General features: G+C 38.0%; 1 protein-coding gene across 5 annotated transcripts in view; it reads right to left on the reverse strand.

The window, feature by feature from the left end:
- Positions 1–2,807: 2,807 nt before the first annotated feature.
- The window catches only part of U2SURP (U2 snRNP associated SURP domain containing), a 41,083-nt gene continuing 20,740 nt past the window's right edge, over positions 2,808–23,150 (reverse strand). For 4 of the 5 annotated variants that reach the window (XM_083868206.1, XM_083868205.1, XM_083868204.1 and 1 more), the window contains 15 exons: positions 21,992–22,096; positions 20,760–20,826; positions 20,503–20,666; positions 19,223–19,385; positions 18,639–18,718; positions 17,493–17,580; positions 15,815–15,937; positions 14,751–14,907; positions 14,325–14,420; positions 13,666–13,732; positions 12,523–12,685; positions 6,663–6,773; positions 5,542–5,660; positions 4,585–4,761; positions 2,808–3,325 (listed from right to left, as the gene is read on the reverse strand). In XM_083868206.1, the coding sequence (XP_083724332.1) occupies positions 3,187–3,325; positions 4,585–4,761; positions 5,542–5,660; positions 6,663–6,773; positions 12,523–12,685; positions 13,666–13,732; positions 14,325–14,420; positions 14,751–14,907; positions 15,815–15,937; positions 17,493–17,580; positions 18,639–18,718; positions 19,223–19,385; positions 20,503–20,666; positions 20,760–20,826; positions 21,992–22,096 (1,819 nt within the window). In that variant the 3' untranslated portion in view covers positions 2,808–3,186. The remainder of the gene's footprint in view (positions 3,326–4,584; positions 4,762–5,541; positions 5,661–6,662; positions 6,774–12,522; positions 12,686–13,665; positions 13,733–14,324; positions 14,421–14,750; positions 14,908–15,814; positions 15,938–17,492; positions 17,581–18,638; positions 18,719–19,222; positions 19,386–20,502; positions 20,667–20,759; positions 20,827–21,991; positions 22,097–23,150) is intronic. The other variant, XM_083868207.1, reaches the window with a different exon arrangement.

Consider the following 23,150-nt stretch of genomic DNA (forward strand, 5'->3'; position numbering starts at 1 on the left):
CCAGGGCCAGGACTGGCTCAGAGCAGATGCACCTGCAGTTGTGTCCCTTGAAGCATCGGGATGTCCGGGAGTGCAGGGCAGGTTTCACCACAGCTCATCAGAACAGCAGCTCATCAGTGTCTAGCAGGGATCTGGGAACACATCAGGGAGATTCTCTCTCCAAGGTCACCCCACGCTGTTCCTGCCCACATGGGAGTTCTCAGCCAGCCTGGAACTGGGCTGTACAAGCTACACTCGGTTCCTCTGCTTTGGACAAGCCTGAACACTGAAGCCTGAACACTTCCCTCTGGTTTCCCTAAGGGAGGGCAGGAGAGGAGCCTGTTACCCACTCATGTCTCCACACCCTCCCCAGGTGAAGAGCTGGACGTTCACACACTGAGGGGTCTCAGAGGATAATGAGCTCCCTCTTCCTCTACAACCACCATTGGGAGACACAGGCCCACACCTCCTCAGGACAGGACTTTATTTCACAAGGATTCATCTGAATGCTACTTCCTGAATCCCAGATCAGTTATCTCCATTACCCATTCAGCACTTCACCCCAAAAGGCTGCAGAAACAGAAATCACACAGTAATGGCACACAGTGACTGTACCTTGTCACTGCAATGTGACCTAAACAAAAATGAATTTCATAAGCAGCCTGGTTTTAAGTCTTCAATAGTACTTTGCATCTTCTACAAAATATTTGTTACCAGATGCCCTCCTTCCCACTTTTCTTTGTGGAAAAGCCAAGCTATAAACAAAAGTACAAAAGCAGGAGGAAATTAGGACTAAGCAGGATCAGAAAGATACTCTTTTCTACAGGGCAAAAAAGCCCAGGCAATCCAGTAAAGGATACAGATTCTTAATTGCTCTTAAGAGACTATTGGGTAAGAACAGCTGTTTTAGAGCCCAGGACACAAAGCAAAGAACTAGAGGTATGACAGTGGTATGCAGAGCACAGGTACTGCAAAAGGCATTGCATAATAGAACAGTTACAAAATAAACCCTAGTGGGTGTGCCCCTTTAGCTCTCTTGCTACTTGGCTTAAGCTTTCTATTATCACTGACGAGAATTCTATAAAAGCTGAAATGAAAATTAATTATTGAAAAGTACCTGAAATGCTAAGTGATTTTCTACCCTGAGGGTTTTTATCTATTAAATGAAATATACAATTGATTCTGCAGATAAAATACTCCTGTGGCAAAGCATCTTTAGTCCCATTTGACCCAGAACACCGACATTTATCACTCCTCCATTTATAAACAGCTACAAGATAAAAGTAATAAAGAAGTTAATTGGATCTGAAGTGATCATCTTCCCACTGCACAGTTAGGATTCTCCCTGTCCCCAGCTGATTTTACTACCTACTTTTCTCTCTAGAAAGCCTCATCTGGTCTGTGCCAGGTATGAATACACAGCATTTAAGAAAAAAATAAATTGGTTTATAATAGTTTAGCAACTAAAAATCTCTACTGAATCCTACTGTGAAACACTATGTTACAGGAAGGAAAAAAATACAAAAAATAAACTCTGCATATTTGTAAAACATTCTTTATAATGTATTACAAAGAGAAAAAAATGTGTATTTTTTTCTCATTATCAATGCATCTATTTAATACTCATTCTAAGAAAGTCTTTACAGTATGCATGCATTTTTCCTATTTTTAGAGTTCCAGATCACCTCAGAGTTCTCATTAGCAAAGAGAATTTCTCAATTCTCACATATGCAAAAATTTACATAATCTTATAACAATGTCTCTCATCAGGAAAAAGAGAAAAAAAAAAAATTTTTTTCCTAAGACCTTTTAGATCCTGCTTCTGGAAGTGCAGCCAGTGAGGCTATTTACATGTGCAACAGGTTTTCCCCAACACATTTACCAATCTCTAACTGTGTGAAGCCTGTGGATACACCAAAGTACCAGCAGTGTACCAGCAGGCCATCATCCAGCACTCTGTGCCTGCAGCTAAGCACAGCTTTGGCTTTTACAAACAGTTCACAAGAGGCCAGATCCCTTTCGATTTTATATTTTTATTACAATCTCCCCACACCTCCATGTATAAACACTGAACCCTCCCCCTCTCCCACGCACAGAAAGGTTGCATGGTAAGGTGATGCAATTTAAAGCCACATCAATGCCTAACATACAGAACAGGTTTGGAGAAGGGAAAGTCTAACATGAAATAAGGAAGTTAAACAGCGTCTTGAATCAAAAATCTAAATAAATATGTAATAAAGTTTAATTTTTCCCACCTTGAAGAATTTTCACAACAGAGGAATAACTTCAATCAAACAATGTAAAAGTTTCCTTTTGCAGGAAAAATCAGTTTTAGAAAACAAGAGTGTACTGAAGGCTGCAATTATTGTATCTGTATGTAATAGCACACAGATCCTCAGGCTTGCTGTCCTGTAGTGTTCCCCAATTTGTGTGCCACAAAGGTGGCTTGTTACTGAGACATCACACATATGCTACACAGACGATGTCTTTGCAGAGGCCCTTTTTAAAAAACAAACTGAAACATTACTGTGGTGTTACAAACATTCCCTGTGATTAAAATGGAGACACAGGAAGCAAAGAGTTACCTGTAAAGTTTATCAGGGTAGGTAGCAGACTGTTCAACTGTTCTTACAGTAAAATCTCACAGCAGGAAAGAAACCCCATCCACTGGATTCAGAAGGTGCCTTTATCTGGACAGTGAAAACAGGAACAGCCACACTGCACTGAGCCATCCAGCACTGCAGTCTGTCTGAAATACACAGTACTTCCAAACAAACTCTGCACTCCCTTAGGGATCTGGAACACCAGTGGGGCAAGAAAACAACATCTTCATTTTCTGTTCAGATTTTATTTGAAATCTAATTCAAATTGTCAAAGCTACAAAAAGGGGGAACATTTGGGTTATTTCTGCTATGTCACAACATTCTAAAAACAAAATATCACTACTGCCAGCAGATCAGTAACACACATTTCTGATGAAACTTCTAAACACAAAAATGTTTCTTTTGGGAAATAGTCACAATGAAGATATTTTGTACAATATAAAACAATGACAGGTCTACAGATGCCGATACTCATGAGAATACACGTGCATTCACAAAAAAAAAAAAATCAGGAATGCTTTTTTGTTTTTAAACAGACTGCTCAGGCACAAAAACAAAACCGCATTTCCAGTAAGTGACAGCATCATAAAAAATATTAACATTGTCAGTGTTTGCTTTTCTTTGACTTCTTGTGAGATCTGTGAGGAGAACGAGACTGAGACCTGGATTTTTTCCCTGACTTCTTAGGGGATCTGGATCGTGATCTTCTTGATCTTTTGGGTGTCCTGGACCCAGATGGCGACCTGCAAAAAACCAAAGTTTTATGTCAAATACTAATAGATAAAAACACCTTTTCCTGAAGTTATTTGTATTCATTTATTGAGCAAAATGAGGAAAAAAAATATTTTTCCCTAGTAACAAAAGTAACAGGATATCTTGCTTTTGAGAAAAAGGCCATTTTTGCATTATAAGGTTTTGAGAGTATTTTAACGTAACTTTAGTGCTTAGAATCCACATGAAAAATAACACACACTCATGTCCTTAAACCCACATCAGGAACTCAGAGCCTTTCACAAAAGCCTCAACTGGCTTGGTTTTTGAATGAATTGCAGCCTGTGTCCATACAGAAATTAAAAACGATGGTCAATTGTGTTACAGGGAAATACTTTTGATTCTCATCACACATATTCAGATTGCGATGCAACCCCACAGAAAAAAAAGGGACACTGAATAAATGTACTGTCATTTAACCCACACCTAAAACATTGATCTAATATAACGAAAACTTCATGAGCATCATATTAGCTCTAAAAAAAGGCTCAACTACTTTTCTACTTTTATTTGAAGTCTTTATTTACATAAGCACAAGAATACTGTGCTTTGTTTTGTGCTACGATTTTTTTAACACCATCAAAGGAGTTTTCCTCAGCCTGACTGAGGAATTTTATATCAGTAAGATATTCTCTAATTCCAAAAGAAGTGGAAGGTGAACTTTCAAGTTACAGCAGCATTAGCAGAATAATAAAATTTCACCTCAAATTTAACATTAACTAAAGACAAATATTTGTGTCAGAGAGGAGGTTAGGAAATACCTAGTTTGGAAACAAAACCCCATAAGCAGTATCCAATTTATTTTTCCCTTAGAAAACAAACTATGGGAGTGAGGAGCTTCATGTAAACTAATAATCAGTGAAAGGCTGCATGGTGTCACTGTAATTTGAGAAGTTCTACAGAAGGGCTACAGAAATTTTAGAAGGACCACAGAAGGCTTATCCTCTGAAAATAAAAAGCTAAGAAAGCAGCATGGTGCTCTAGCTTAAAGCAGCATTTCTTCAAATCACCAGTAAACAGGTAAACAACACCACAGCAGAGCAGGGTCTGGAGCTACAAGGGCAGGAGGCTGTGTGCACTTCCATCCTCGGTGCCCAAAGGAATTAATGCGGAACTGCACTACAGAGCACTGAGGAAAGTACCAGAGTACCAAATGCGCTCTGCTGAAACATCCCCGCCCCAAATCCCAGCTAAACACACCCATTGGCTCCCTGAACCGATACCAGCTCACCTTTTGCCTTTTTTACTGACATCTCTGGGAGAATCTTTGTGTGAGGAGCGGGAGCGGGAGCTCTCCTTGTGGGAGCGCTCGGAGCGCTCGGAGCGTTCCGATTTGGGCGAGGGCGACTTGGCTCTGCGGCTGCCGCTGCTGCGGGACGGGCTGGGGGAAGCGCTGTGCCGCCTTTTCCTGCCCACGGCGGCCACGCACACGGGGAGGGAAAAGGCACAGTAAGAACAGCTGCTCCTTTCTGCAGGGATTTGCTTTAGCCAATGGCATGGCCAGTTGTTTTTAAGTAATTAAGATATTGTAGGCTTTTTGTTATTACAACAAAAAAAAATCAAGCTGAACGCATGCAACAGATTTTTCTCTGCTTGAAAAAAATTAAGGCCTGTGAGTCATTTGGTAGTGTAAACACATTCTGTCACAGCTCCCTGAAAAGTAAGGCCTTTTACCATAGCTACACTGAGAACCATGGCAGAGTTTGCCTATGCAAGCATCAGAAGATCAGTGTCTAATCAGCGACCCCAAACCCAGGGCTCAAAGGATCTGCACTATGAGATGAGTAACACTGAAACTGCTGCGTATCATTTGTGGTCTGTCCTCAGAACAGTTGTCTGACTGAGGCACTGCAGGCAATTCACTGCTACAAGACAGTTAACTCCATTTGCAACTGGTAATCATTTAATCATGCTTCCCCAGGGCATAAATTAGCCAAAGGGCAACTCTGTCCAAAGGGAAGTGGTGCCTCACCTGGGGCCGGGTAAAAATGACAATTCCTTTGACATTTTGGAACATGTTTTAATAGCCAAAGCATGGAGTTTGTTTGGGTTTTTGGTTTTTTGGGTGGTTTTGTGTTTTTCTTTTAAAATCAGATGTGTGATACAAGGTAATTTCAAGGCTGCCACTGCCTACAAAGATACTGTGAGGGTTTTCCTCCCATCCACTTTAGTCCAAGGAGAGCCATACCTCTCTTTTCGTGTAGGTGTACATTCCTCTTTTTCCTTCTTATCTTTGGACCTGGTCTCAGACTTTTCCTTGTCCTTTTTGTCTCTGTCCCGTTCTCTTTCCATCTCTTTTTCTTTTTCCTAGATTATCAGAAGCATCATGATTTCAGATGAGATGTGAATAATTATTAGAGGCAATCAAGCTAATGACAAACAGCATAAAAGCAGTGAGCACTGATGGAACACAGCACATGATCTGAACTAATGGTCACACCCTCCCAGCTCTTCAGCCCTTTGCTTCTGCTTGGGACACAGCACAAACTTTCACAGTAACACAAACTAACAAAAACATGAAGGGTATCACCCTCAGTGAGAAAATCTGAGTGTCTAACTGGAAATGAACAGTCTTCAATGTTACAAATTTCACAGAAACATTACAGCTGTAATAGCTTTTCTAAACTAAATTAAACATGGAAGAATACCAGGAACTTCTTTCTACTTTAAACATGTGCATTCATCCTCATTAATCCAGACTAAAAATTTATGTAGTCTCATAACTAGAAGCTATCTAAAGACTAAACAAGAATACAAGCAAGATTCTGCAAAAACATGTAGTCTGTCAAAAACCAACAACTGTAGTCCATTTCTAGGTATCAACGGGACCATTTTGAAAGAAAATATATCATCTGAGCACACCAAGTCGGTCAAATAAAAAATAACTATAATAATAATCTTATTAATGCTGTTTAAAACTAATTTTCTCCCTTCCTTGGGAAGCCTTTAGCACAACAGATCAATTACTAAATGCAAAATGAGAAGCCTGATGAACATCTTCAGTTGAGAGGTGTCCCTTTCCTTTTCCACACCTAACAGTTTGCCTCATGCAGTAGATCATGGAGTGGTCTCTAACGTTCCTACACGCTCTGTGACACCCAGCTGTACAGTGGGAAACACTACAGGATTTGGATTAAAAAAGGAGATTATCTATTCTGCAGGAAGCACTTGGACTTAGACATGCAGTTTGACAGTACAGTCGCATTTTAACAAGAACTATGTGTTGTTATGTTTAAGCCACCTTACATTCAATAAACTCAAAAAAAAGCCTATCACAGAATCAGAGGCAAACATAAGAACAGTTCTTACCCTCTGGAGCAGCTTGTCTCTATAGTGTTCAACTTGTTCCTGAAAACTCTGGCCTGGCTTCTTGGGTCTTTTCCCAGATTCTAACTCATCCTGAAACTTCATCACCTTAAGCTGTGAAAATAATACTGACCATTAGATTATCTGACTTATTATTATCATCCAGTTAGGCGTGTGGCTGAAAACGAAATTTCCATGATATATGATCTGTATTCTTCATTCCTTCTATACAAGCTTGTGCACACAAATACTAAATTTATTTAAACTGGGTCTAAGTAACAAAACCACACACTCGCCTGCAGGCACCTGCAGTTGTTTACAGACATGGTGAGAACTAAAAATAGAGGGATTTTTTTTCTGTTATTCTACTGAATTCTGTTCCCATCATTAGTACACTGCAATCTTGGTTTATTTCTTGGGTCATTATCTGTTTTCTTCTTTCAAAATGAAATAATTTACTGCAGGTGTCAATATATTCTTTCAACTTCTCGTCTACTTTAAAGTTTCCTTTGGAAACTGTCTTTTTTCCATTTAACCCTCAATGTTAAAATCAAATGACTGACATAATTAGGACATAAAACAATGCACCTCCTCTTCAGGGTTGTTTGCATGGAGTGGCTGATTTGAAAGAACTGATTTTTACCAACATAATACTTTTTCATGTGCTAACAAGCATAGCAACCAGATTCAGTTCCCAAGTGCTGCTAAATGTAACTACTAAATTTGCTGTAGTATCCCCAACAGAGTCACAAAGTTAAGCAAATGTCAGAATTTCTCCATGTGCTGGGTCTTCCTGTGGGTTGTTTTTCGCTTATTTGTTTGGGTTTTTTGGTCCAGATGAACTAAAACCTTCTTCGAGTTGATTCACATCATGAAACTTCACCCACATCTCTTATCATTTGTCAATTCTTTATTCCCAGAGACATGTCCTTGTACAATCGTTCAATTTTTTTTTTGGAGGAGAAGGTGTCTCTTTTTTGGGGAAGGAGGAAGAGCTTGTGTTTGTCAGCCCTCTTCCAAATGTTCATGCTCTGACCCTCCTGCACATCCTGTTCGAACACCAACATTCAATACATGAGTAGATTTTTTCAGTGGTTGAGCTTTTATTTCCAGCAAACACACTAAGTTGTTTTCTCTTCAAAAATATTTAATTCTTCCACATTGGAAACACACAAAGGAAAATACTTTGCAACTGTGTCCGTTTGGATTATCTGAAAGGATTCCTATTCTCCAGGTCCTCAATTCCTTAATATGAAGTAGTCACAAAATCAAACTCTACAGGTTTTTTCTTCCCTCTCAAAAATCCAGCAGACTGGATCTAATTGGCCCTTCCAATTACTGACAGAAAGGAAAGGTATCACAAAACCACACCAATCACAAGTATGTTAAGAAACATAAAACCCAAGCAAGGATAACACTGTTTTGAACAAGATCCCCTTTCCCTTCAGCTACAGAGCTTATGCCAACACCACATTTTTCATTTTAGTCTCAAATATAAGGGAACAATTTGCTTTTCGGGAAAAAGAAATAAAGTAATATTTTAAAAAACCACTGTTATCTCATACCACAGTAAATTTCCCAGAGCAGAGTTCCCAGTTCAGAGACTGCAATGCAGAAGTGTCAGATATCACTGGAGTTGCTGTGAGCAATCTCTACATAATGCTCCACTGCAGGATCACATTTCTCACTAACGAGGAGCTCTTTCCCATGAGCTCAAGACTAACACTCCACAGCCTAACTCCTGTCTATTGGTTCTCATCTGGAGCCTTCCTCCCTCTCTTGTTGAACCCACCTGAGGAGCGTTCAAAGGCTTCAGCCTTAGTTAGAAGCTGAGGCCTTGATTACAGCCCACCCAGGAAGCAAGCAAGCCAAAGGAACGAGTAGGGTTTTGCTATCATAGCTCAGGGAAACCAGACTGCAACAAACCAAAGCTCTGCTTTTTACATTTAGATACCAACAGGTGTGCTGTCAGTAGCCTCCCTCACTTAAAACTGATTTCCTTCCAAAAACTGTTCTTTTCTAATCTTCTGGTACTGAGTCCATGCACAGGGTGTTCAGTGCAAAAAGGCCTTTTCACAAGAGGTGACTCCACATTACACAGCCTCTGGACCTGAAGTGTTCAGAGGTTATCTCAAGTTACTTATGTTCAAACATAATTAATTTGAGATAAATTAGCTGCATGCTACATATTAGGATGAACTAGGAAGCTCATCACCATGCACTTGATGGAATATAGGAATATCTGCTTGGTGAGTAATGTAAGTACTCCAATGTAGACTGACTAGAGACAGGACAGACATCCAAACAGACCAAAGTGTTTTGGTTTTCTTTAGAACAGTCATGCCCCAGCAATGGCTGTCACAAGCCCTAGATTTTGCCAAGAGGGCAAAATATTTCTTTGAAAGCTTGACTTTTCCAGCAAGTCTATGAGCAGTGGAATTTCTGCAGCCTACAATATTATCAACAACAGATGACAGATAAACTGAGGCCCACATGTGAAATATCTCTTCTTCCACAGAGCCCTCTGGCATGCTCCATCAGACTCACAGGTTGCCAAGTGTCTTGGAGCTACGCAATTTCTTGCTTTTGGCCTTTTGTAAAACAGAAATAGAGTCAAAGATTTAAAACAGACCAGAATCTTCTGAGTAGTCATCGCTTTCCAAGAAACAACTGCTATAAATAGTGAAACTATTGGTTAAGCAAAAGCCAATTTGTCTCATCTGTTATTATTAAGCTACAACCAGTAGGATATTTAATAGGGAATCTTTATGCCATTTTGCAGCAGCCTCAAATGAGCCAGCTACAGAAACCTCCACAGACTGCAAAAACCAGAGAGTTATATTTTGTTCTAGTGACGATTACAGATAGCTCCAGTGACCTGACAAACAAATACACAAAAGTTGAGTATTCTGCACACTAAGGAACGTAATCCAGAGAAAGAAATAATGGAAACTGCATGGAACTTCTTGACAAAGATAACCACCTGTCCTTTGTGACATCCAGGAAAATCTCTTTGGCTCTTGGTAGAACAATAAATTGGGACTTCCAGTACCGTGAGGGGGCAGGGGGAGTTTGGTGTGGAGTATCTGTGCAGGGGGCAGGGAGGTACTGAGAGAGCACAGGCACAGGATGGTGTAACAGGATCCAACCCTGCCCTCCTGCAGCTGGGGGGATCAGCAGAAAGGCTCAGCAGGAACTCTCCACACCCTGGTCTCCTGCCTCAGCCACACTCTGCTTTGAGGTGTCAGGTGGCCAACACAAAGGTGAGTAAAGCCAGCTACTAAAAAAGACTAAAATCCTGTTTAACCCTTTTGACAGCACTGATATGTCTGGATTTGTGATGAGCCTGCAGCTGTAGATGAAGCCTGTGCTGTGCTTTTTTGTTTGGAGTAGGATTATCAAAATTTGTGCAGTAAGGTGAAGGCAGAAGTAAGATATAAGATACCCCAGAGAAAGATCCAAAGAGGACTGTGCTGCTGCTTCATTTTGTCTGTGAGTTTATCTACGCTCTAAGGGATGCTTAATGAACAATTTAAATAATAAAATTCCCATTTTCCTACCACTTCATAGCACTAAGGTCTCTTTACAAAGAGGAATACACCTTTTTTTTAGATGTCCCAGGGGGAAGAAAGACACACAAAGCACCATAAAGACCCCTCTGAAATTTGAGTTATAATATAAAGCAAAGTGCCAGTCTTTCCACACTTTAAAAAACAATTAAGAAATCACAGTTCTTCAGTGTTACAGGAAAGGCTCTGCTCCTGCTAAGTTCTGGAAAGATTTCACACTTCAGAAGGATTAACAGGGGCATGAGGGAAGCAAACAAAGGGTTACTAACTTGCCTCCTCTGATGGCACCAGCCTGATGGCCCAGGCCAAAGTCTGTTTCTTACTTCACTTTCTCCTTCCAGCTAACAAGCTTAATTTACTAACTGTGCCAAGAGAAAGAACTGTTGCTTTATTAATGAATTTCAAAAAAATGCATAAAAAAAAGGTTTTCAGCTTCCCTGGCAGCCACTGTGTAGACTGTGTAGTAGAGATTTACACTTCACCAATTTTTTGCCAAATATTTTACAGAACATTTTTTACAGTGCATATTAGGTGGCACAACTGTTAAAGCTGGTAATTGGTTGTTTTTTTCCTCAGCTCCTTTCCTCAAATTTAATAATGGATGTGGGTTTTGGCAGGGATTGGGTACATACTAAGAAGAAAGCATGAGTGTGAATGCTCTGAAGTAGTACAGGGAGTACTTTCCTGTCAATGACAAACTTGAGGAAAATTTTAAATACTCCTACATAGTGTCTGAAATGTTCTCAAAAGAAAAAAAAGGTTTTCTCATGACAATTCTGAAAGTCTAAAACCAAAATGGTAATTTACTTACCAAAAAGAATAAAATGTAAGCATGCACTTGAAAAACACAAATATTTGCCACCTAAAACTTTTACTGACAGAATACATTGATGAAAGAACTTAAAACACTTGTGAAGTGTAAAACTAACAATGGTTAAAGCAAATCACTGCCTAATTTGCCTCCACAACTGCCAAGATACTGTCTTTAAAACAGACACTTGGTCTGAAAGGAGCTCTTTCCATAACTGCTACAATCAATATTACAATCAACACGAAAATTAGTTTCACTTGTACTTTCATTAGTCTAACATCATGTATTTTCTACAAAAATACTGCCACCATGAGTCAGGTCAGACATAAATCCCATTCAGCTTCTTACATTCAGAATTTATTCACTTAATACAGCTGTATCAAACTGCTGTGCAAAGCAAGAGATTTCTAAGTGTTTAGTGAGAGTCTATTAATTTAAATAAAATCTAAATAGTTAAAAGGAGGCATATTTAAGAGAAACAACATTTGTGACATTTTAAAATATTATTGGCTGAACATCTTAGAAGAGTATTACGGAGCTTTGCCAATGTCTGATTATAGCTAACTAGCACAGTATAGTGTGAACAGGTGGCAGCCACAATTCCACCTTCAAAACGTCACCCAGGTTATAACCTGTCATTTGAAGATGCTGCAACTGCAATAAACATTTAGCAACTTCTTAATATCATTTTAGTGCACTGAATAGAAGCTACAAGAATTCTGGTATTCAGTGTCCCCTGGGTTTGAATACTGAACAAAAGCCAGGAAGTCACATACCATTTTAAACCTGATTTTACATGGCAGCATATGTCAGATCAGCTTCACTGCTACACAAAGCTGGTGCTAAATTCCAGTTCTAGTCACCTTCTCAGTCAAGCACAAGCTCAGAAGCCAGAACAAAGCCATACAAACTCTGCTGATCAAGTTAAACAGCTACACCAACACCTGTGCTTGAAGAAAGGAGAGAAGAACCAGGGAGCCCTATGAACTGCACACAAGGCTTCAATTAAAATACCTCCAATTCCACAACTATGTGGGTTAGCTATATGGCTGAGACAGTGAAAAGAGACACTGCTAAATGCAGTAAAATACAGACACTTCAAGGTTAGAAACGGAGAAAACAAGAAAGTAGGGGACTAAAGCCACATCCAGAAGGTAATCCTAAAAGTTCATTTGCCAAAGGGAGGAAAGCGTAAGGGCACCCAAGTGATCTAAAGCTACAGTGGTACTGAAACACAACACTGGAAAGGAACATTCTCAACACTTTTTTTTTTTCTCCATTATTTTAAATGTCAAAACCAGGCAAGGTAACGATGTGAACAAATAAACCTTTACAAAAATACACCGGACTACAACAAAAACCCACTATGTAACAGGACTATAATTATTTCAGTAAAAATAACTCTGAATTGTATGTAGAGAACTCAGGGTGGGTTGAGGACTGGAAAGGTACAGAAGGGTGGCACTAAACACCCCATGCTCACCTCTATCTCTCGGAGTTTGGCACGCTTCTCTTCACTCATTTCTGAATATTTGACTGAAGACTTGGATTCAGGCATTTCCTCTTTAATAGGATTGGAATACATGTGTTGTTCTTCTGACTTAGAACTCTGTGTATCTTCTTCATCTTCACTTTCTTCCTCTTGACTTTACAGAAAACATACAGAATTAACTAAGATGTCTCAGATATCTTAAGTACATATGAAATGTATTATTTCTCTTACTTAGTTTCTATGATTAGTTACTAGTTTTGAAATCGGTGAAGTTAGATTACGTAAGTCTGCAGCTACAAATTAGTCTCCATCTGCCAGACAGCTCTTTCTCATTTAATTAAACTGTTAAGTTTTTATTACTCACACAATTTATACTTTTCATAGAATGAGAGTGCAGAAGAATTCAGGAAATTTACAGTCATCGAATACGTATCTACCTCAGCTACAAAAGAAAACCCACTCCCTCAGCAGAACCTCAAAGTGCTGTAATGGTGCTTCTCAGGTATATTAAGTTTAATAGAAGAATAATATTTATTAGTTTTGCTCTTGAGAGATAAAACTGAGAGATGGCAGATATTCAAAATTATATTCCCAGGCTGACCACTAGAGTGCTGCAGGACTCCATCCAACGCAGGAAGTATTTACAGCATTAACTAAAAGATACTCCCAGCTGTCTGAAGAGCAAAGTAAAAGACAACTCAAAACCAACTTGTGCTGGCATGGAGCCTATCAGCATCCAACGAAACACCCCAGAACATGACTCACTGTGCCTGTCTCAGCAGCAGAAGGCAGAGGTTTAGATCCACTCATTTATACCTGATAGCAACATTTCCATACTACTACCTTAGCTCTTACTATTTGATGCTGAATTCTCAAATCAGCATAAATTCAAGGGTTATAGTTAACAACTCTACCAAAAGATGTAATTTATCATGTTAGAAAAACATCACAGAGGCTGGAAGCATGCTGAACTAAAATCATGAGTTTTCTCCATTTTCTTATTTTCCTACTTTCAAGATTTCATTTTTTGTTCTAATCAAGTAATAACATATCTATCTTACAAGGAGTTCCAAAGACACTCAACCTTAGATACATAAAATAAGTATGTTTTCATTAGAATGAAAAAGTATTTACTTTTGAATTTCCTCCTCCTCAGATTCTTCATGTTGGTCAAAAAGCTCCCACTTAGAAGTAGTAACAGCTAGAAGAGACAACAGTATAATTTCAACAAAAAAAAAAAAAGCTACCACTTAATCAGAAAATTAGTATTAGTAACATATATATATATATATATATATATATATATATAGTATATAGCACATAATAAAAATTACAATGTGGTAAAATTTACCAGCATCTAGCACTTAATACAGACTTTCTATTTCACAAAAATATTCAAACCAGTTCATTATCAGAATATTTACTATTCATAGAACTATCCACTCATACTGCATATCACATTGCAGTAAAGCTTTCAAAAGCAGAAAAGTATTTGTCAGTTTGTAAAATATTGTATTTCAAACCAGGATTTAAGAAGACTGACAGCCACATACCCCGATTTTTTTTTGTTGTTTTCAGTATTTATTCTTAATAAACTGGGAATTACTTTTAAAGGTTGGTATGTCATTGAAGTAGAATAACCATAATAGAATACACTATTTTCCTTTTTGGTTAAAAATTCAGTGAACAAGTTATAACAGAAAATCCTACCATGTTACAATGTGAATCCTATTAGCATTTTAGCACAGATCAGCTGAAAATAATCATTACATAAAGATACTTTCAGAACTGACCTTGAGCTTCCAGTTCCGATTCATCCACTGCTTCCCACTTCGAAGGGGCAACTTTAAATATGGGCTCATTCTTTTTTGAGTCTTCAGTTGTATCCACTGTGGAGAAAGACACAGAAAAATAACTTATAAAGCTTTTTAGAAGGTGAAACCGAAAAGTACTAAGATAACAGTCAGAATATTGGACAGATTATACAATCTTACTATTTACAAAGCAAGCAATCAGGGTTTAGATCCTGACGTGTAACATGGGAAGACACCCCCTGTGTTTCTGAAGCAATTACTATCTAAAGACAGTAAAGCATATTGAAATTAATCAATTTTACAAAGCTACATGCCAGATCAATTCTAGGCTGTATTTCTAAAAACTACCCAGGAAGAAAAGATCAAAGACTGAAGTTTCAATTTGAGAGTTGAAATATTTCGTACAAGGAACTCCATCAAGATCATCATCCAGTGATTTAATTGGGACTCCATCCAGATCATCAATAGGAGCAGCATCAATAGGAATTCCATCCACATCTTCCAGTGGAGCACCATCGAGCTCTTCCTCAATGGGAGCACCATCAAGATCATCTGGTACTTCCTGAAAGCAAATAATATGTCATTTATTTTAAGTACAAATCTACATTGCTCTCCTTTATTTCTCCAATTATCAAATAATTTCTTTTTAAAGAAGCACTTTTATAAACACCAAAACCTCAAAAAAATCTACTTCAACAATTTTTGCTAGCAAATAAAGTTGCTTAATGTAGAGGAAATAATACAACAGTATCTTCCTATAAAAAATTACAGGCAAGAACTCGGAATGTGTCCACAATGTACTGGAAGCTTTCCAATAACTATATTCAAAAGAAGAGCTATTAAGTTGAGATTTAGCTCAAAATCAGTAAATTACTCAGATAAATCATACTTCCTTGATATGAAAGTTTCCCCATGACCACTAAAATGAACAACTGACAAAAAGGGACTATTTGGCAGGAACACCAATTTAAGGAATACACAAATCATAGATACAGCTGTGTATTCTAACTTGTTAGGTACAGGCACTGTCCTTCATACCTATGTTTTCACCCTACTCTTCCACTCTGAGGAATCAGCTTTAGTTAAAGTATACTGCAGCCTTCCCTTCCACTGCTCTGAAAGGCATCTTTCCACACAGTTACAATGCCTGAAACTCCACTGAGAATTCAGATGGGTATTACAGAGTATTTCCAGCACAAAGGAAATATGTGTCATTCTGTACTAGTCTGCTACAAAACACTTTCACAATGTAACTCCACCACACCACCTATTCTACAAGCAACAAACACATGAACAGAATTAACAGTATTTGCTTTTGAAAATATGTTACACCTCTATTTAGGAGCAGCGACTTGGAAGAAAGAGAGGTTTATTCACCCTAAAAGAGCAAAATAATCCTTGCCAGCCCTATTTTACATTAACATATTTGTTCCCTGCCATCTGAAAGCATCACTCCTGAGGTCACTTACCTCTGTTTCTTTATCTTCCATGATATTTACAAGTCCCAAGAAAATATTCTGTAGTTTGATCAGAAATGGTTCTGGATAGATTGCCCAATCCTCCCATGCTCGGAAGCATGTCATCACCCGTTGCTAGAAGCAAGAGGAAAAAATAAATGCTAAAACATTTGTATTGAGAAATTTTATGTGATGGGAAATTAACCACAGAGTACTGCTGTAAATAACTGCTCTTAAGTAGTTCCATACTGAAGTATGGAACAATACAATGGTACCATGCTGGGGAAGACTAGTAATTTTACAAAAATACATATATAGGAACTACATTTTAAGAAATCTCACTTGGGTTTCATTTTCCCTTTAAATTCCTATTACATTATCCATTTCCTGCTCCAATGATAGAAGCAGGTGCCTCTACCAAATCTAAGAGAAAATATCTGTTTGTAAAATAAAACTAAAAACTAAAAATTAACATTGGCTTATACATATTATTGAACTAGAATTGTGTTCCTACTTTCATTTTGTTCAGCCTGCAGAAAAGAAGGCTCTGGGGAGACCTTAGAGCCCCTTCCAGCACCCAAAGGGGCTAAAAGAAAGCTGGAGAAGGATTTCTTACAAAGGCAGGTAGTGTGACAGGACAAGGGGGGAATGGCTTTAAGCAGAAAGAGGATTGGTTTAGATTAGCTATTATCAGGAAACTCCTCAGTGTGAAGGTGCTGAGGCAATGGCACAGGTTGCCCAGAGAAGCTGTGGCTTCCCCATCCCTGGGAAGCATCCAAGGCCAGGCTGGATGGAGCTCTGAGCAGCCTGGGATAGTGGAAGGTGTCTCTGCCCATGGCAGGGGGTTTGGAACAGGTGATCTTTAAAGTCCCTTCCAAACCGAATAACTTTATCATTTTTCTTTTTAAAAAGCATATTTGAAAACATGTGTTTCAGTTTGACACACTAAATGTAATTGAAGATGCAGATATATTAAAAAAATCTGTCTCTATGATATAATTTACCTAAGTTTTAAAATAGCAGATAACTAAAACTGATTCTCAATCTAGAGCCATTGAGAGTAGGAGGACAACCAGGATGAAGATCTTTATACAGACAAACTACTCTGTAAGCTTTGTACTTAAAGCTTCTGACTGAAAAACAAGAAAACAAACAAACAAAAAAAAGTGCAGAGGCATAATGGAAACAGAAGAAAACAGGTCAAGTATGAGAAGCAGAGAGCATTTGACCTCAAAAATCACTCTCAAGTACCCATTGTCAGACTGGTTATCAGAACTCTAAAATAAAGCCTGACACAAAAATAATATGTTTAGAACTTTATGCTGCTCTGCCCAGGAGCTTCTCTCCCACACTGAGCACTTGACACAAGTTCACTTCTGAAATTGAAACACAGGTGGCCCAAGAACAGTAAGAAAGCTAGAAGGCCTTGTCTGCAATTGAAGTAATAGATAAATATGCTCTCAGCTCCACAACTGTACATCTACTGGTACACTTCAGCTGGCAGATGCTCATTTCCTTCCTTAATTTCAAGGCTATCCTTGCAAAAGAGAAAAATTTTTTAAAATTATTCTTTTTAAAGCCTAAAAAGGGACCTTGATGTCTAAGCCACCTATCATAGTATGCAATCTCTTGTGCAGGAACATCTACTTATGTGACTTCTATGTCATGTAAATAACAATGAAATACATACCTTGAAATTTTCAGACTGTAAATGGCCTTGTATTGTACGGTAAGTAGCATTGAGATCAGAGAATATCTGACATAATTTTGTTTCAAAACTAGAATTAAACATATACATTTCTTTAGTTAAACTTTGTAATATATGTTTTCTGGACATACATAATTCATGAAAATACCTGGGACACAGGACTCAAAAGAACAAGGTTCTGATCCTTACAGTAGCCATGAACTGAACTATAAAGCAAATATGATTACTATATATTAAATCACCTTGGACAACAACAGAACTGTGAAGGGAGATCTTCACATCTGCTGCAGTCTCTTTATACACCTTGGAAAGATTGGAGGACGATAAAAGGAGTTTTACAACCTTAAATAGAATGAAAGAATTGTCTCAAAATTCAATCTGTATTTTAAAAAATTCTTAGTTATACTTGTATTTTAATTTATTCCGTGAGGCTCTCAATGAAAGCACAGTGGGCAACAGCTGCCCAGCTTCCCTTGAGCTTCTCACAATGTGCAAAAAATAAACCAGGACATCACAGACACACTGCAACAAGAAACATCAATTGCAATCACTAGTTTTGTAACATGCTGAGTACGTCCCACCATGCTGGCCTAACATTAGAGTGACTCCAGAAACTAAACACAAACATTTAATATGAAAAAGATACTGTCCCTTGGACATTTTTCCTAAATTCTGTTCAGCACCTCAGAAATAAAGTACCTAATATCTCCTTATACCTTATTCAAAGTTTATGGAACGTTAACCCACCCCGCCCCCCTCCCCCCAATCCCCATTTTAATAAAATTAAATATGTTTCAAAAATTTACTTCTTTGTTTGAAGTATCTGCTATACCATATCTTACATATTATCTACAGGCTCCTTCTGTCCAGAGGCACAGGAGGTACTCTCACCTTTATGGAGTTCCATGCAAGTGGTCCCGTTCAAAGGGCACATACATTTTTTGCATTACCAGCATGCTACGTCTTACACATTTTCATGCAAACAGTTATAAATACCATCAGTCTGTAATAGCAGTAGCACAGGAAAGTCTGGAATTTCCTACAGCCACGCTTATCCAGAAATGTACATACAGAGATGAATATAAGAGGGCTTTTTTAACTGCCAATCACCTAAAATATTATACTTACAATTTTCTATAGTAGGAAGCATTGGCAACTTTAGCTGAGGAGTTGTATAACACATCCGACACCAGATACAATCTTGCAATCTACAATAAAAAGCGTCACATTAAGATAACTCCAAATTAAATTCTCCTGAAAACAAAGGCATTTTCACAGAAAGAATATAAGACAGTTTAAACTACCTGGAAGTACCTAATTAGAATTAAGTGGAGAACAACTACATTATTAATAAACATGTTAAGAGGCAATTACCCCCTGTTATACTATAGGGTACTAACTACTGTAACATATTACCACAGCATTACAAAGGAGAATCATGGAAATCCCATTTTAATCGCCTCATTTGAACAGATCATTTCACTGTTTCCAACTTCACAATAAGCCAGAATATTATTTACAAGCAACTCCAGAAAGAATAAAAAATACTTAACAGAATTCCATAGGAAGAGATCATACTTAAATTTAAGTCCATATTTTAGTACAAAGCTTCAACACTACTGAGACTTATGAAACAATGCTTGTAAAGTACATGGATGTGCTGCTAAGTTAGCTCTTCCCCCAAAATACAGGATTATGGAAAATCTGCACACCTTCTTAGGAAGAGGAGTCTTGAGGATGGACAATGACTCTGTAATGCAGTCCACAATTTCTTCAGCAGCTTCTGCATTATTTAGACAGAAAACCATTGCGTCTCCAATGTCATTCTTCCGAGGTGTTAATCCACGTAGAATTTCCTCTAGTTTGTCCCTCTGTCTGAAATATCAGGAAATTTAATACTTTCAATATGAAATGAAAAGTACTTTTGCAAATTTCCATTTAACATTGGTCTTTTGTTTCTCCATCCTTAGGATGGAAAAAAAAATCAACAAATTTTCAGTATTTTGAAATTCTTTTGCCTGAGTTCTTTCAGTTGTTCATGAATTTATGTGTCCATATTACATGAAGGGCAAAAAATTCTTAATCAAGTCTTGATTACATACAGAAATCAAGGGAAAATAGGTGAGAAATACCTAATTAAGCACGTCAGGATTTCTAAAGTAATTATTTTTCTGGATTTAGTTTAGGCCTAAACCAAATTGATAAATTTAAAGCATGCAAGTTGTTTCTGCTACAGAATAAGAGAAACTGAATGCATAAAGCTAGTAATTAAACAATTACTTCACATTTTCCCTGACCTCCATATGCAGAGAACATTTTTAAAAGTCTTTTTTTGAGCCTTTGCAAAACAAGGTATAAGAAACAAACTATTAAAACCTACAGAATCATGACTGGTGTTGTAACTATGAAGAAAAGAATTAAACAAGCAAAAAAAATCCACATGCTAGTAACACATTTGTAACAATAGCAGCAAAATTAGGAAAAGCAGGTCTCTATTTCCACTACCAACAGCCATCCCCAGTACAATGACACCTCACAGCAAAGAACTCTGATGGATCTCTCTCTTCCTATTTATTAACAACTGCTCCCAATTTTAATTTCTGATGAACAGCATCAGTAAGTTTAACATTACAGGAACGGTTTAGTTTGTGAGGTCATAACAATGTTGAGAAAGATGCTACATATACTCAGCTACAGACTGCAGCAGAAAATGGGGAAAAACTCTCAAATTCCTAATTCCTTTCAAATTAAGAGTTAGTAACAATTGGAATGAAAGGTTCAATGATGACAAAACTAACCAAATCAGGAATGTATTAAGCAACAGGTATGATCAGAAGCACTGAGGTGAAGAGACACTTACTCAAACATGTATATAATACTATGACAAGTATGACAAGTTATGGGAGGGCACATTAGAACTACAAAAACACAAAGGGCAAAGCCAGGCAGAGTAGCCATCAAGGCAGCACCATCAATCAGTGGTGGTACATACTCTTCCTTAAGTGCACCCTTCTTGTTGGGTTCCTCCACAAATGCCTCCGTCTCTTGCTCTTCTGACATCCCATGTAAGTATGGATTCAGTGGTGGTGGCCTCCAGAAGGATCCATTCTTGAACATACGGAAATCTTCTGTCCTCCACTTGGTTGGAGCATCCCCCTATTTAATTAATTAAAACAGAAGTAGTTTAATTTGGTGTCATTTTACTTCACTATGCTTGAAGCTATGAATTATCACTAAAATTCTACTTGCCTGAAGAATCGAATAAAGCTTCCATCTATAATACACATGGGCTGGAGTCTGGTTTTCAAATAAAAACCTAAACAAAAGAGCATAGAAAAGACATAAAGCATATTACAAATCTTGAACTGACACAAATTTAAAGGAAGCAATTAAAAAAACCCCAGTGAAACCCTATTCAGAATCCCACCTCAGCTGCAGAGTGAACACAATGAGCTAAAATCATGTGCACCCACAGCCACGCAGAGCACATGCAACTGCTCCACACACTCACACACACGCAATCTGCAGAGAACAGAGCTCCCCAAAGGCACAGCACTGCTCAGAACTCAAGAGCAGAACAAACAGGGTCAGAAAGAACACCTGTGCAACCTCACAGCAAAGCAGAAGAATCATCACTGCAAAGAGTCATTACAGGAGCAACTGCAACCTCAGCACAAGTGGTGCAGGAGCTTGCAGCTGCATAGTCAGGTGACTCATCAAACACCGAATGACCAGAAGTTTTCTACCAGTAAATTGTCTGGCAGAACACTGGCAACATCTGACAGAAGATGTGAGGGACAAGCAGCCCATTTTTAATGGCATATTTTCTCACTTTGCATACAAAAAACACAATGAAGCACTTCAAACTTACTGCAAATAAAACACTCCTAAAAAGTCATTTAGCACTTCCCTGAAAACTTTTTTTCACAGACTGCATCTCACAAGAAATTTGGAAACTCATCCTTTTTTATTCTATTAATGACAAGTGCTGGAAATTCTCAAAACTTCCCTATGCCAGCTGAAGTTTAATTCTATTTTAATTTACATAGAAGAAAAATTACTTCCAGCTCCTCCTGGAGAGCCTGAACCAGGCTCCAAGAAGAGTGGACTTCACATTGAGTTTGTCTTTTTGAGGGAGGAGAGGGATTTTTTTCTTTATTTAAAACGTATGCTACTGCTTCCACTGATTGTGAATCCCTCAGAGGAGTATGTTATTTATTTAAATATATAGAAACGTACTAAATAGTGTATTTGTGTACCATTTTACTTATTTATATGTACACATTAGTAACAACTGAAATAAAAGTGTGTTCTTCCTTATAAAAGGGCAGTACAGCCATAGGTGCTATTTGTGAAGTTTACATCTGCACATAAAGATACATACAGCAAAAGCCAGGCTTATTAGTATTTCAAGAATGCAGAATATTAGCAACAGTGAAAACAGGTGGTGTAATTAGCAAGTGAAGCAATGTAATAAGCACCTGAACATTGGGTTGTTGATTTCTCGGTTCATGATCATGGCTTCGAACATGGGCCCTTCCCGAACCACAAACTCTATCATTCGATGTATCAAAGCGAGCAAATTCCTACAACAACAACACAGTTAAAGAAAAATTGATTCAGACCTAACACTATATAAAACTACACTCCACCTAAGATACTACAACTGTGCAGGAGATTATTTTGCTGTATTGTTAAGAAATCTGCATAAAAGATAAGGCAACATGGAACATATTATAGCTTTGCATCACAGACACGGGCATTCTAAAAATCAAACCATGCCTAGCAGTTGTGGAGTAAGAATTTAAGAGACCTCCTTCCTGAATTTCCAAGGCTTAGCCTACAACCATGTCTTGCTTAGCAGAAGCCTGACACACAAATATGGGCACCTGTACACCAAAGTACAATTAGCTATCAAAAACTAAGCCCTCATCTACACTGTCTAGAAGATTGAAGTGTTAGCTGAAGTTCTAAGGGGAACAAGTGGCTGAGTATTTTGCTCAAAATAAAACACACATGCTTCTGAATAGTCAACAGAATCTGCATTCAGCTTTCAAACTATTCAAGTATGAAAGGCAAATAGCCGCCTTCTTGATGGCAAACAGGGCAATGTATTTATTAAATTTAGATAATCTCTTTTTGGTTAAGACTTAACTATTGGCATAGAACAAAGCTGTCCATCCTTTTGTGTCATACCATCCCATGTTCCCTCCCTCATACACCCAAGAGAACTAAATCACAATTTAAAAAAAATAAAAATCTGTATCACTTCATTCAGCACTACATCCTGAGACAGGCAAAAAGTGGATGTGAAGTGTACATTTTTCAATGCAGAGTCACTTCTAAGCATGCTAACAGGAGTCAGTGACAAAAACTTTATCAAAAACAGTGATAGCCAGTTTCCACCCCTTTGGGATTTTATGGGAACAGGGTCCTGAATTTTTAAAATAGATTACCTACATATAGCAAAAGCTTCACAGCACGTGTCCTTTGAATGTGATGCAAGCCAAAAAAATACAGATTTTTACATTTTTTAACTTATTTTCTTAGATGCAACAAATGGATATTGGTTCTTTACATATAATTAATGAGATTTCCGTATAGCACTTTTTTAATGATTGAAATTCCATAATTGCTACA

Source organism: Zosterops lateralis (assembly GCF_965231275.1).
Source record: "Zosterops lateralis genome assembly, chromosome: 10".
Classification (NCBI taxonomy): Eukaryota; Metazoa; Chordata; class Aves; order Passeriformes; family Zosteropidae; genus Zosterops; species Zosterops lateralis.